Source organism: Aphidius gifuensis, linkage group LG2, assembly GCF_014905175.1.
Source record: "Aphidius gifuensis isolate YNYX2018 linkage group LG2, ASM1490517v1, whole genome shotgun sequence".
NCBI classification, from domain to species: Eukaryota; Metazoa; Arthropoda; class Insecta; order Hymenoptera; family Braconidae; genus Aphidius; species Aphidius gifuensis.
This window is the reverse complement of record NC_057789.1, coordinates 22,245,153-22,258,439: the sequence shown is the minus strand read 5'-3', so window position 1 is coordinate 22,258,439 and position 13,287 is coordinate 22,245,153. Positions and strand designations below refer to the sequence as shown.

Sequence of the window (13,287 nt, the reverse complement as noted above, 5' to 3'; positions counted from 1 at the left end):
TCGCTGTGCACATCAACACTCACACAATACTCAAACAATTATTAAATTTATAATCGTTATATGTAAAACAATTTGATAAAAAAATAATGCTCAATAATTAAAAAAAGAAACAAAAAAAACTTAACTAGATTAAATATAAAAATAATAAAATTGTTGTTATTTTATAATTATTGTCAACAAGATTTATTTTCTCATGTTGGAAAGGAAGAAAAAATGAGATTGTTTTAGAGAATTTGGTATAAGGGTTGTTGTAACTTACTGTAAGATATCTAGATAATTTTTGCAAGGGTTGTTTTATTTTATCGTGATATTTGTCAACAACATCCAACAAGGTCATTGACGTGTATCTTGAAAGTGTTGAATATTAGATAATTTATATATCTAAAGTCAGATTGTTTAATAGATAAATAATATATTTTGTATCTGAGACCAAAACACGTGCGCACGCGTTTAAAAATCATTTTTAGTCTCTAGAATTATACACTGAAATATAATAGGAAGAGAGAAACTTAATAGGTGAGATCCATTCAGATCCAAGGAGATCTTTTTCATTTCAGTACTGAGTACAGTCACAGTAACTACAGTTGAGTTGAGACTTGAGACTACTGAAATATAATGTATTTTTTGTTATAGTTGTGTACTTGTGTGCGAGCATGTTGTGTCCATACATTGGCTAATACTGCGGGTTAAGCTAAGCATAAGAGAGTGTATCTGAGGTATCTGAGTGCAACTGAGTGCATCTGTGCGTGAGTGTGCGTTAGAGTGCATTAGTTCAGTAGTCAGTGTCTGTAGGCTGTATTATTTATAGTTGTTTATATGTAGAGTTGCTTCTAATTTTGCAAGATGGACAAAGAACTCTTAAAATCATTGCAAAGTTATTACATTTGTCTTGTTAAAATAATTAATAAATGGAATACAATAAAAAAAAATACAGAAAAAGCAATTGCAAATCTTAGAAATTCTTGTCAACAATTGAGATGTGTTACCAGGTTTGTTATTAATTTTTATTAAGTCACACGTGGTTTATAATTTTTTTTAATAATAATAATAGTAGGAACAATAATTGATTAGATTAGTTTAAATGCTTACTTATAGATGTCACTTTATTTTTTTGCAGTGAGGAGGTCGATAATGCAAATATTTGTAAAATTGAATTTATGCGGGATAAATTGATTTTTAAAATTAATTTAGGAATCGAAGAAGAAATCGAACAAATTGATAAAGCTATAAAAAGTTTGGGAGTTCTAAATAGTGTATGTATAAATTTATATATGTATTGTATGCGTATGTATATATTTTTTCTTCAAACAAAAGATGTATAATTGTTATTAATATATATATAAAAAAAAAAAAAAAAAGGATTTAATTTGAATTAATTATATTTTTTCTAGGAATTAAAAAGTAAATTAAATAACTTAGAAACTACAAGAGCGAAAGTTTCAACTGATGATCCAAAGATAATTCAAATAATTGAAGGAACACCAAGAAGAGCAAAATTGAGTCTTCTTCTTGAATGGGCCATGATATCTCAAGAATATTATCAACAACTGTATCCTTTTTTTTCTTAAAAAAAAATTACATATTGTCGTATTAAAAGTGAGAAAAAATGCAAGTGTCGTTTCCAAAAAACACTGCGGTGTTTTTATGTTTGAAACTTTTTTTTTTTCTTTGTCATTTGAGCTTCTTTAATGCAACAAGATAATTTATCTAAATTTTTAAAATATTTTAAAAGTTAAAAAAAAATTCCTTATCAATATTAAAACATTAGATACCAAGATATTAATGAAAGGCTCAAAAGCATCAAACGAAATGATGAAAAAACTGTTTTACTATTAATATCAGCATTTGAAGAAAATCAAGAAAGTAAAACACAAATTGAAAGTAAGTTTTTTCGTTTTTATAATTAAATTATTTCTAAAAAATAAAAATATTTTTAACTATTTTAATGAATTTTTTATTTTTCAGGAATATTAGTTTTTACAAAATTTCTAATTGAAGAGACAATATAATTTTTATACAAATATTTGGAATTACAAATGGAAATTAATAAAATATCTTCTCAACTAGTTTTATTTACATTTCATTAATTTATTATTTATAATTTAAATTATAATTTATTATTTACAATAGATTAATAATATCTTTTGATAATCACAATAACAATAAAACAATTCCGATAACTGAGTTATGTAATTAATTTTTAATTTGAAAATTCACATCACAATTAATTGATTATCTAAACAATACTATAGTATCCGTTTTATTGTTACATTCTCTGACACAATCAAATGCCAATTTCCACTCTACTTCCCATTTCAATCAAAAAATTTTAAATCTAAAAAAATTAATCAATTACAACACAATTAAAAAATAATAAATTTAAAAAAGCAACAAAAAATTAAATTTATTTTTGAAAATGATAAATCAATAATAACAATTAATTTAAAAATGATTAATTATTATTAATTGAAGAGTAAATATAGTGTGATTTTATTGGAATATTAATTGGTATATTGTAATTATAATTTTAAGAGTTGCGCCGGCGCTTGCTATTGATTCGAACAGTAGCTGCGTACCAGCATGAAAATTTTGTATACATAAATTTTTTTTTTTTTTCATCCCAAACAGATGAAAGGATAATGTTTCGTAATATGTGACCAGAGGGTGCCACATATTACGAACAGTAGTAAGTGCCTCTTGTACCCCAAAGGAACAACACCTTTAATATTGTGTTGTCTCCTTAATTTTGACCCCATCCCTCTGCCCCCGACAGGTCAGTTATTTAATTTTATAAAACTATATACTTAATATAAATCATGCTATTATAAAAAAAAAATAACAATATTTTTCATCTATTATTTTATTCAATAATTATAGGGTTGATTTTTCAAGTGGATAACACAGTTATTATTTTAACAGAATAATATTTTTATTATAAATTTAATGACAAGTAGCATTTCTTTTTAAATATAATTTTCGCGATTTTTATTTTATTTTTTTGATTTTCAATAAGTTTATTTACTTTTTTGGTTTTTTTTTTTTTTTCGTTAAAAAAATCATTAAAATTGATAACTTTTTTTTTTCATTGTTTGGTGTGTACATTGTTTCCTTGTTTTGTAAATTATGGTTTAGTTGGTTCTAGTTTTAATGAGTTTTTCGACATCACGATTGGCTACTTTAACAAATGACGTCAGAGAAACATTCTGTAATCGTTATGTATTTTTTTTTTATCACCAAACTGTTCTATATATAATAAATATATATAGTATAATTTTTCTGATGACGTGAGTTTTGCTATTTCGGGGTCAATTAATTGATATTATTCTGTTGAAATTAATGAATAAAGATTATATTTTTTTTTAATAAATAAAAAATGATGTGAAAAGTTATAAATTACTATGTGATGTATTTAGAATCCTAATTTTAAATAAAATAATATATTAGTATTTATAACTTACTATAAGAAAAATGTTGAGTAAATAGTTATAATCATATTATTTTTTTAAATGGAGTTACCAAAAGTTGTGATGAATTATTAATTTTGGTATAAACTTAAACCACCAACAAAATTGTCAATATCAATTTAACAAAAAAATAAAATAAATAAGAAGATATAAGAATAATAATTCATGCAAAAAAAATAAATAGACAGCAAATAATTGGTTCATTATCGTTATAAAAAATGGCAAACACAGCACATTTAGTGAGAAGACAAAGTTCACGTGATTTAAAACCACAAAAAAGTGTTGATAGATTGGAAATGAAAGAATTAGTTGTCGAAAGTCGTAAGAATCCAACAGCCATCAATTATGGTGCAACAAATGCTGGATTTGATGATTCAAGTCCGAACAAAAAGGTAAATAATAATATAACACACCGTCTTCAAATAGAATTGTTTTTTTTTTTTTCATACATCATCATGACACAGTTGACTCGTCTAACGTTTTGCTAATAATAAATTCAAACTCATTTGCAAAATTGGTATTATATTTCTATATGACTCAATAGAAATATTAAAATTCAAAATAATTATTAACAAAAGAAAGAAACAAGAAATTCTCTACCAAAAAAGGTTAAATTCATATTTTTTTATAAAAAAAAATTTAGTTCAAATGTTTTTGGCTAAAAAAGACCACTTTTTCATTACGAGTTAAAGAATAATAATTCAGCTAGAAAATATAAAAATACTTTTTCAATCAGCTATAAGTATCATCATTATTAAAATTTCATTGTGAAATAGTTTTTTCTATTTTTTCAGTGAGTTTATATTTTTTCAAACTATCAAATTAAAATTCTTTGCTAAACATTTGAATGACACTTTTGTTATTAATTTTTTTGCATTGTAATATTTCTATTAGAAGTTTTTGGTTTTTGTTTTCTCTAAATTAAATGGAAGAAATTATTATTATTTTGAATTAATTATAATAGTTATTGCAGTGATACTTAGCCAATTACTGTTGATATTGAATTATTATTGATTTGGTAGTATAACTATTCTATTATTACAAAATATATACTAATTTAAAAAAAATTAAATTATACTTTCTTGTGAATAATGCGGAGCTATTCTTTGATTATAAATTTATTTAAATTGCTCTGTTTCAATAAGGGTGCACCAATCTATAATTTCCATTTGAATCGTTTGAATAAAGTCAACAAAAAGTTTTAATTCATTAAAAGTCAATTATGTTTATATTTCTATAATATCATTTATAATTTCATATTAATCCTTATTCTCATTGAAGTATCCAATTATACAATAATATCAATTTTGCACACACTAATTCATTTGACATTATAAGGGATTAGAGAAAATAATAATAAATTTTTAAAAACATTAATTCTCATCAGCATTCACAATTTTTTAATTCTCTTTCAATTAATATTTAATAATAATAACAAAGATTTATTTATTCGAATTTCATGAAAAAGCTTAGTTGATCCTTTTTCCAATATATATTAATTATTATTATTATTGCTATTATTATTTTGTCATAAATGGTTTTTTTTTATCTCTTAACATGCCATTAGTCAATTTTTTTTTCAATATAATACAAATTTATTTCTGGTGAGGCTATTTTTTTAATGAATAAATCAAAATGGTATTATAAAATTTATTTCCATAAAATAATCGAATATTCACATACTAAAATAAATTAATATAATTTTTTATGTGAAGTTTTAGTTTTTATTTAATTAAACATATGTGCTTTTATTTTGATTCCGTATTTCATTAATATAATTTAATTTAAATAGAAAATAAAATAAGACAAAATATATATTACATTTTTTTTGTTCGATATGACTGTTACAGAACAAAGGGCTCGTTAATGCAGAGGGCAGCGGGGGTACAAGTGGTAATACAAGCAGTAATATTGCTGTTGTTGAAAGAAGTAAACTTGGTAGTAATGAGGGCAAAGCAACATTTCGTCCAGAATCTGGTGAAGATGAACGTGAAAATTGGGACAGCAAATTGACATTTTTACTTGCAACTGTTGGATATGCTGTTGGCCTTGGTAATGTTTGGAGATTTCCTTATCTTGCACAAAAAAATGGTGGAGGTAATAAATTATCATTTTAATTTATTGGCATATTGATTTCAATATTGATAAAAAAATATTAGTTAAAAATTGGGTTTACGTATATTTTTTTTTTTATTACAGGAGCATTTTTGATTCCATATTTTATAATGCTGGCTATAGAAGGAATTCCAATTTTTTATTTAGAACTTGCAATTGGACAGAGACTAAGAAAAGGTGCCATTGGTGTTTGGAATCAGGTAAAATTTATGTAATTAACATAAACAAAAAGAAATAGCTTTTTTTTTTTTCATTTTTTACTTTGAATGATTTTTTTATTTTTTTATCAATAATATATTTTTAGGTCTCACCGTTTTTGGGAGGAATTGGTATAAGCAGTGCTGTTGTTTCTTTCAATGTTGCTCTTTATTACAACACAATTATTGCCTGGTGTCTCTTTTACTTTGTACAGGTAAAAATACTGATATGAAAAACAAAAAAAATCAATTAATTTTATAATATAATTTCAATTGAAATTTTACTCAACAAATTGAAAATAAATATTAAAAAAATTCCGTTTATCTATTACAGAGTTTTCAATCAGAATTACCATGGTCTGAATGTCCAAATCGATATTTTCACAATGGCTCTTATGCAGTTGAGCCTGAGTGTCAATTGAGTGGTCCAACACAATATTTTTGGTATCGAACAACTCTCATGATATCAAAAGATATCAATTCACCAGAAGTATTTAATTGGAAAATTGCAATGGCACTTGTTGTTGCTTGGATATTAGTATACATGTGTATGATCAAAGGAATTGCATCATCTGGAAAAGTATTTGAATTGTTTATGTTAAAGATATTTTTTATTATTTAAAAAGTTATTAGTTTTAAAAAAGGATCGAAAAAACTAGTGTAATGATAAACCTTTAGTGACTTTTTACTTTTAAAGAAACATTTAATTATTATAAACAAAAATTACTAAGAATTTTCTATTACTTTTATAAATAATCTAGAATCAAAATCACTGTCAAAAAAAAAAAATTATTAGGAAGTATTATTTTGTTGTATAAATTAATATAAATAAAATTAATTAATTAATTTTTTATTACAGGTTGTTTATGTGACAGCAACATTTCCATATATTGTATTAATAATATTTTTCTTCCGTGGAGTTACATTACCTGGAATGTCTGATGGTCTTCGTCACCTTTTTACACCAAAAGTTGGTAGTTATTTAATTAAAATTAAAAAAGAAAAAAAATTTATTAAATAATCAATTTTAAATAATATAATTTAATAAAACTTAATTTTTTAGTGGTGGACATTAACTGATCCTGTTGTTTGGCTTGAAGCAGGTACTCAAATATTTTTTTCTCTTGGCCTTGCATTTGGTGGCTTAATTGCATTTTCATCATACAATCCCGTCAATAATAATTGTTATCGTGATGCAATATTAGTCAGTTTAACAAATTGTTTTACATCGATGTTTGCTGGAATAGTTGTATTTTCAATAATTGGTATGAACTTTTATTAATTTTATAAAATATCACTCATTCAATATATCTATATTCAATTTTTTATTTAAAGGTTTCAAAGCAACAATGGTATATGAACAATGTCTAGAAGATCGTAATTCAACATTGCTAAATGTTTTTGGTCGAATTGATAAAATACCAAGTGAACTACCAACAGCTGGAACACTATTAAATTTTTCAAATGGAAATAACAGCATTGATCTATTTATGCCACCATTACAAATTTGTGATTTACAAAGAGAACTTGATAATGTAATTAAATATTAAATAATTGATGTTAATATTTTTATTAAATAATTAATTTTTATTTATTTATTTTTCAGTCAGCATCAGGTACTGGGCTAGCATTTATTATTTTTACTGAAGCAATTAATCAATTTCCTGGTGCCCCATTTTGGTCAGTATTATTTTTTTTAATGTTATTCACACTTGGTATTGATTCACAATTTGGTACACTTGAGGGTGTTGTTACAAGTATTGTTGATATGAAATTATTACCAAATTTACGTAAAGAAATTTTAACAGGTATGTTTTGTATTTAAATATATTTAAATATATACTTTTTAATTATATTTTAATTAATAAAATATTATTATTTTTACAGGTGGTATATGTTTAGCTTGTTGTATAATATCAATGGGTTTTGCACATGGTGCTGGTAGTTATGTTTTTGTATTGTTCGATAATTTTAGTGGTAATTTTCCACTATTGATAATTGCATTTTTTGAATGTATTGGTGTATCATATGTTTATGGTTTAAAACGTTTTGCTGATGATATTGAATTAATGACTGGTAACAGACCAGGTTTATATTGGCTTATTTGTTGGAAATATTTAAGTCCATTGGCAATGTTGAGTATATTATTTGCTTCGTTTATTGAAATTGTTTATAAGGGAAGTGGCTATCAAGCTTGGGTTGCAACAAAAGGTATCACTGAGAGACTTGATTGGCCAACATGGAGTCTTGTACTCTCAACAATACTTATTCTGGCTTCTGTTCTCTGGATTCCAGCTATTGCAATATTCAGGTAAAGCTAAATATGTAAATATGTATATTTTTTTAAATAAGTTTTTATTTATTTAATTTTTTTTTTTTAGAGCTTTTGGTGTTTTGATCATTGAAGACAACGCTAAAGCCTGGTTTCCGGCAGCTGATTTAAAAGAATTTCATGGTATTGTACCACACGAAGTGACAACTGCCGAGACATTATTATTTTGTATTAGAAGTGACGGATCTGAAGGACTTTGTTGTCCAGTTAGTGAAGCTCATGATGATGATGATGATGATGATGATGATGATGATCTCACCTAGAATAATACAATTTATCAGCCAACATTATTAACACCAGATTAATAATAATTCAATATCAACAGTAATTGGCTAAGTATCACTGCAATAACTATTGTAATTTATTCAAAATAATAATAATTTCTTCCATTTAATTTAGAGAAAACAAAAACCAAAAACTTCTAATAGAAATATTACAATGCAAAAAAATTAATAACAAAAGTGTCATTCAAATGTTTAGCAAAGAATTTTAATTTGATAGTTTGAAAAAATATAAACTCACTGAAAAAATAGAAAAAACTATTTCACAATGAAATTTTGATAATGATGATACTTATAGCTGATTGAAAAAGTCTTTTTATATTTTCTAGCTGAATTATTGTTCTTTAACTCGTAATGAAAAAGTGGTCTTTTTTTAGCTAAACATTTGAACTAAATCTTTATTTATAAAAAAATATGAATTTAACCTTTTTTTTTTTGAAGAGAATTTTTAGTTTCTTTCTTTTGTTAATAATTATTTTGAATTTTAATATTTCTATTGAGTCATATCGAAATGTAATATCAATTTTGCAAATGAGTTTGAATTTATCATTATCAATATGATCGACGAGTCAACTGTGTCAATTATGCTGTGAAAAAAAAAAATGTTCGTCACGCCGATCTGCCTGCAAAAAAAAATGAAAAAAAAAAAAAAAACGTTTTTAATCTTAAAATTATTTTTGAATGTCATATCGTATTGAAACACTTTTGCATATCGGAACTTTCAAAGGCATATCGCAATATTGTTTTAAATTTTAAAAGCAAAAAAAAAGTTGAATTTTGATGATAATGAAAATATATAAGTAATATAAAATGTTTAAATTTTAAGAAGTGGCCGTCCACGATTGGCTTTGATCTACTGCTGTATATTTTTTGCTGGTTTTAAATATTATTTATTTATTAAAAAAATAATCTTTAAGTCTGAAATCAATAAACTTTGACAAATAATAATTGGTGATTAAAAAAAATAAATAAAGAAAAACAGAATTGACAAATATATATAATTATATACTAGACTAACTGGAAATTTTTTCAATTAAAAGAAAAAAAAACGATTCAAAGATAATATTTTTTGTTTTTATTTAGTCAGTAATATACAATGACAAATCTTATTGACAATAATTGTTATAAAAATTGCACTGCACTATATGCACTTACAACAACGAGGCCTATGCAATGTAAAAACGAATGACGATAATTAAATTACGCATGATTAAGGTTTATGATTAATATTGAAATGAAAAAAAATAAATAATATTATAAATGTATCCATAGTTGATTTCAATTTAAATTATATTTATTATTTATATCATATTGCTTGCCTTCTAACAAGAGTGTGATGAATTGAGTTGTTATCAAATTAATTGAGAATATACCTATATATTTCTCCAATTGTTGCATAAACATATCCTCTAATCGTTAAATATATTTATAAATGTTAAACAATACTGAAAAACCAAAAGTAATAAATGATTGTATTTTTTTGAATTGATTTTATAAATAAATCATTGCAAAAAAATTTAAAAAACTCTTATGAAATGAAAATAAAAATTTAAATATCATCATCGTAATTTAAATAAAACAAAAAAAAATATTAATAATAAAATATTAATGAGAAATAAAAATAACGAAACATGAAAAAAATAAGACTATATTGTTATTGCAATAGTTAATAGGATTACAGTACTATTTAATAATTAATAAAATTAATATTGTATTGCTTAAAACTCGTTAAAACATATATTCAGATAATCTTGTAATTCCAATAGGAAAGTATGTTACACTGTATGATGACAAAAAAAAAAAATGAAATGAAAAATTTATATAGAGTTTAAGATTTTATGCGCACAGTATATAACATTCAAATGAAAATGAGAATTTGAAAATACGAAAAAAAAGTATATACATCAGTGTAAGTTATGATATTTATAAATTTTAATTATGGTATAGATTCATAATCGTGAGTATAAACAAATCTTTTATTAAATTTATAGTACATCCATATCGTCGATATAATCTCAAAAAGCGTAAGTGCTAAGAAAAATATTTGGAAAGTAAAAGAGGACTTCAGATCAACTTGGATTTAGATGTATCAGAATGAGTTGAGGCGGTAAAAAAAAAAAAAAATTAAATTATTCAGTAAGCAAAAAAAATGTGAAAATGTGTGTCAAATGTGGAAATTGAAAACTTAAAAAATGTTAAAAAAATAGAAATTAACATTGGAGAAAAATATCAAACCAACATTTGAGATAAACATTAATTTATGCTATGTAAAGAAATGTTAAATCAGAACTTAACCTTTTTTTTTTTCATTTGGAATTGATAAATTTTAAGTGTTCAATTTTTTTTTATTATAATTCAACTTTAAAATTAACAAAATTAATATTTTTTTTATTTAAATAACTATTTTGTGTTTTGAAAAATTTTTTATTAAATATTTAAAAATAATGAACATTTAATTTTTAAACATTCAAAGATGACGAAAATTTCGTATCTTCTCAGCTCTAAAAAGTCTTGATAAATCTAAATCCAAGAATATGTTTTTTTTTTAATTGGTGAAAAAACGCCCCGACAAGTGGCATTTATGCTTTTTTACATTACATCGACAAATATTCAAAAAAACAATATTACATATTAATTATTTTATTTATAATAATTATTTGACAATAATACTAATAAATTATATACTTGACAATAAAACGATGATGAAAACATGATAGTTTATAATAAATAATATACAAAATTATTTAATTTTAACAAATTAATTAAAAAAAAAGAAAAATTTCAAAATAATAATTGATTCACCTGTTTATCATATCTCAAAATATATATATCATGGTTGTAAAAATACACATATCCGATTAACAAACATTTCCGACAATAATTTTTGAAGAAAAATTTAAAAAAACATTTAGATTTTTAGGACAAAAAATAATCTTGATTGTATATTTTAGTTTATTTGAAACATACTAATAGTTTTAACATCCAAAAAAAATTAATGTACCTTATTGATTAATAATTTATTGACTAAATAACTTATACACATCGACGCCTATTTATACATACATAATTTAGAAAATTTAAAAAAGAAATAAATTAATAAGTAAATAGATTAAAAATAAAAAAAAAAAACGTTCCGTAATAAACGATTTAATTTTAATTATGTATACGCAATAATGTACATACATATTGTTGTCAGTTGAATGTTGAAATAAAAATATTGTGAGTGAAAAAAAAACACTATTTAATTATATATGAAAACAACAATTTCTTTAAAAAAAGCAGCACAAGAAAATTATTATTTTAATTTACTCAATATTGTGATGAAAAATCACAATCAATGAATCCATTTTTTAAAAGATTAGATAGACAAATTGGTTTTTTGCACAAAGTCCGAACTATACTATTATTGTTAATATTATTATTATGTAGATGATGCTGTTAATGCATTTGTAGATGTTTTTTTCTGTCTAAAATAATAAAAAAATAAAACAGAAAATATATATCAGATAATTATAATAAAAAAAAATTGAATTAAAAAACATTATATCGACCCTTTATTTTTGCATACGAAAGTAACTCATTTCATACGGGGTATGCCGTAAATATAATCATGTAACTTAAAAGTTTGTCAAGGTTTTACCAATTTCTTTGCAGTTTCTCTGGTGGAAATATTTTAGCGGCATTACTCCGTTTTTGACCTATTTCCTGAAAAATTACTCCAGCATGACATCACTGACAGAGAAATTACTCCGGCACGAGATCAATGCTGGATTTTTGTCTCTTTCATCTCATGTCGAATTTCGCAGATACTAATTTCATGCCGACGAAATTATTCCGGCATCAATCTCATGTCGGAGTAATACTTCCACCAGGGATTCTTCCGTATTTATAACCTGTTAAGGAAATCACATTGCAAGCAGCGAGAACTCGAGATGACTATAGAAGAGACGCCGGGCCCGGGATTGCCAAACGTAGAAAATCTTGCGAACAATTCCGAACTGAATCGAAACCCCGTCGCTGACTACTTATTTGATATTTTTGTTTTTTTTTTTAAAATTCTAAAAATAGAAAAAAAAAGAATTCTATGATGATTCACGTGGTTCGTACGTGATATTGTGATAACGCATTTTATCATTATATATTTTCAGGCTCAAGTTGCATCGAAGAACGAAAAAACAAAATGTCTATCAAAAAATATGAAGTTAAATGTTAACTTGATTAATTCAATTATTATAATTTTTAAATAATTGACAAAGTAAATTTTAAAGTTTATATAATTGTATTATTTATTTATTTTTTTATATATATTATTAATTATTTATGATTACATTCAACACGGAAAAAAATTTATAGTTTTTATTACTATACTTATAGTAAATTCGGACAGTGACAAAAGTATGGTTGAATTTACTATACCGTATAGTAATAAAAACTAAAAATACAATTTTGGTTACTATACTAGTATAGTATATACATGAAAAAATGTTAAAAAGTACAGTTACTATTACTATACTGTATCGTAAATATTACCATACTGTATGGTAAATATTATTGTACTGTATTGTAATCATTATTATACTGGTACAGTTCTTTATTTATATGAATAAATTTATTTAATAAAAAAGAAAATTTTTACCAAATAAACCATTTGAATAAGTTGCTTAAAAAAAACAAAAAATAAATTTAAGGCAAGACATTCAAAAATATTTAATAAAATTTAAATTTATTTATAATAAAAAAAAACTATAACGAATAATTACTCGAATTTGTAGTTTTTTTTTTTTTTTCTTCAATTTTCTTAGTTTTATTTATAATTTATCTCAATTTATTATTTGATTACGTAAAAAATTACAAGTGAATTTAGAATTCCGTGTCGCAAAAATTCAACAATATTATTT

At 23.6% G+C, this 13,287-nt stretch overlaps 2 protein-coding genes across 5 annotated transcripts; both read left to right on the top strand.

The window, feature by feature from the left end:
- The first annotated feature begins 462 nt into the window (after positions 1 to 462).
- Positions 463 to 2,009, top strand: LOC122850532. The gene is made up of 6 exons (XM_044149662.1): positions 463 to 516; positions 823 to 989; positions 1,118 to 1,253; positions 1,392 to 1,549; positions 1,769 to 1,881; positions 1,966 to 2,009. Exons 2-6 carry the CDS (start codon positions 844 to 846, stop codon positions 2,007 to 2,009), a joined length of 597 nt encoding a protein of 198 aa, XP_044005597.1. The 5' UTR covers positions 463 to 516; positions 823 to 843.
- Positions 2,010 to 2,596: 587 nt separating this feature from the next.
- LOC122849519 (sodium-dependent neutral amino acid transporter B(0)AT3) lies at positions 2,597 to 10,522 on the top strand. Of its 4 annotated transcripts, none has more exons than XM_044148235.1 (12): positions 2,597 to 2,773; positions 3,696 to 3,856; positions 5,315 to 5,561; positions 5,664 to 5,779; positions 5,884 to 5,991; positions 6,111 to 6,356; positions 6,636 to 6,746; positions 6,840 to 7,041; positions 7,112 to 7,311; positions 7,383 to 7,584; positions 7,664 to 8,087; positions 8,158 to 10,522. In XM_044148235.1, exons 2-12 carry the CDS (start codon positions 3,761 to 3,763, stop codon positions 8,369 to 8,371), a joined length of 2,166 nt encoding a protein of 721 aa, XP_044004170.1. In that variant the 5' UTR covers positions 2,597 to 2,773; positions 3,696 to 3,760; the 3' UTR covers positions 8,372 to 10,522. The 4 variants fall into 4 exon arrangements, with proteins under 4 accessions (XP_044004170.1, XP_044004169.1, XP_044004166.1 ...); XM_044148234.1 differs by having other exon boundaries at positions 3,612 to 3,856; XM_044148231.1 differs by having other exon boundaries at positions 3,513 to 3,856.
- Positions 10,523 to 13,287: the final 2,765 nt, after the last annotated feature.

What these genes read in the sequence shown, in the direction of transcription:
- LOC122850532 (XM_044149662.1), top strand. Translation starts at nt 844, where the DNA reads ATGGACAAAGAACTCTTAAAATCATTGCAAAGTTATTACATTTGTCTT. An exon ending in CAATTGAGATGTGTTACCAG is followed by an intron (nt 990 to 1,117) that starts GTTTGTTATTAA and finishes ATTTTTTTGCAG; the next exon opens with TGAGGAGGTCGATAATGCAA. An exon ending in GTTTGGGAGTTCTAAATAGT is followed by an intron (nt 1,254 to 1,391) that starts GTATGTATAAAT and finishes TATTTTTTCTAG; the next exon opens with GAATTAAAAAGTAAATTAAA.
- LOC122849519 (XM_044148234.1), top strand. Translation starts at nt 3,683, where the DNA reads ATGGCAAACACAGCACATTTAGTGAGAAGACAAAGTTCACGTGATTTA. An exon ending in TACAAAGAGAACTTGATAAT is followed by an intron (nt 7,312 to 7,382) that starts GTAATTAAATAT and finishes TTTATTTTTCAG; the next exon opens with TCAGCATCAGGTACTGGGCT. An exon ending in CCAGCTATTGCAATATTCAG is followed by an intron (nt 8,088 to 8,157) that starts GTAAAGCTAAAT and finishes TTTTTTTTTTAG; the next exon opens with AGCTTTTGGTGTTTTGATCA.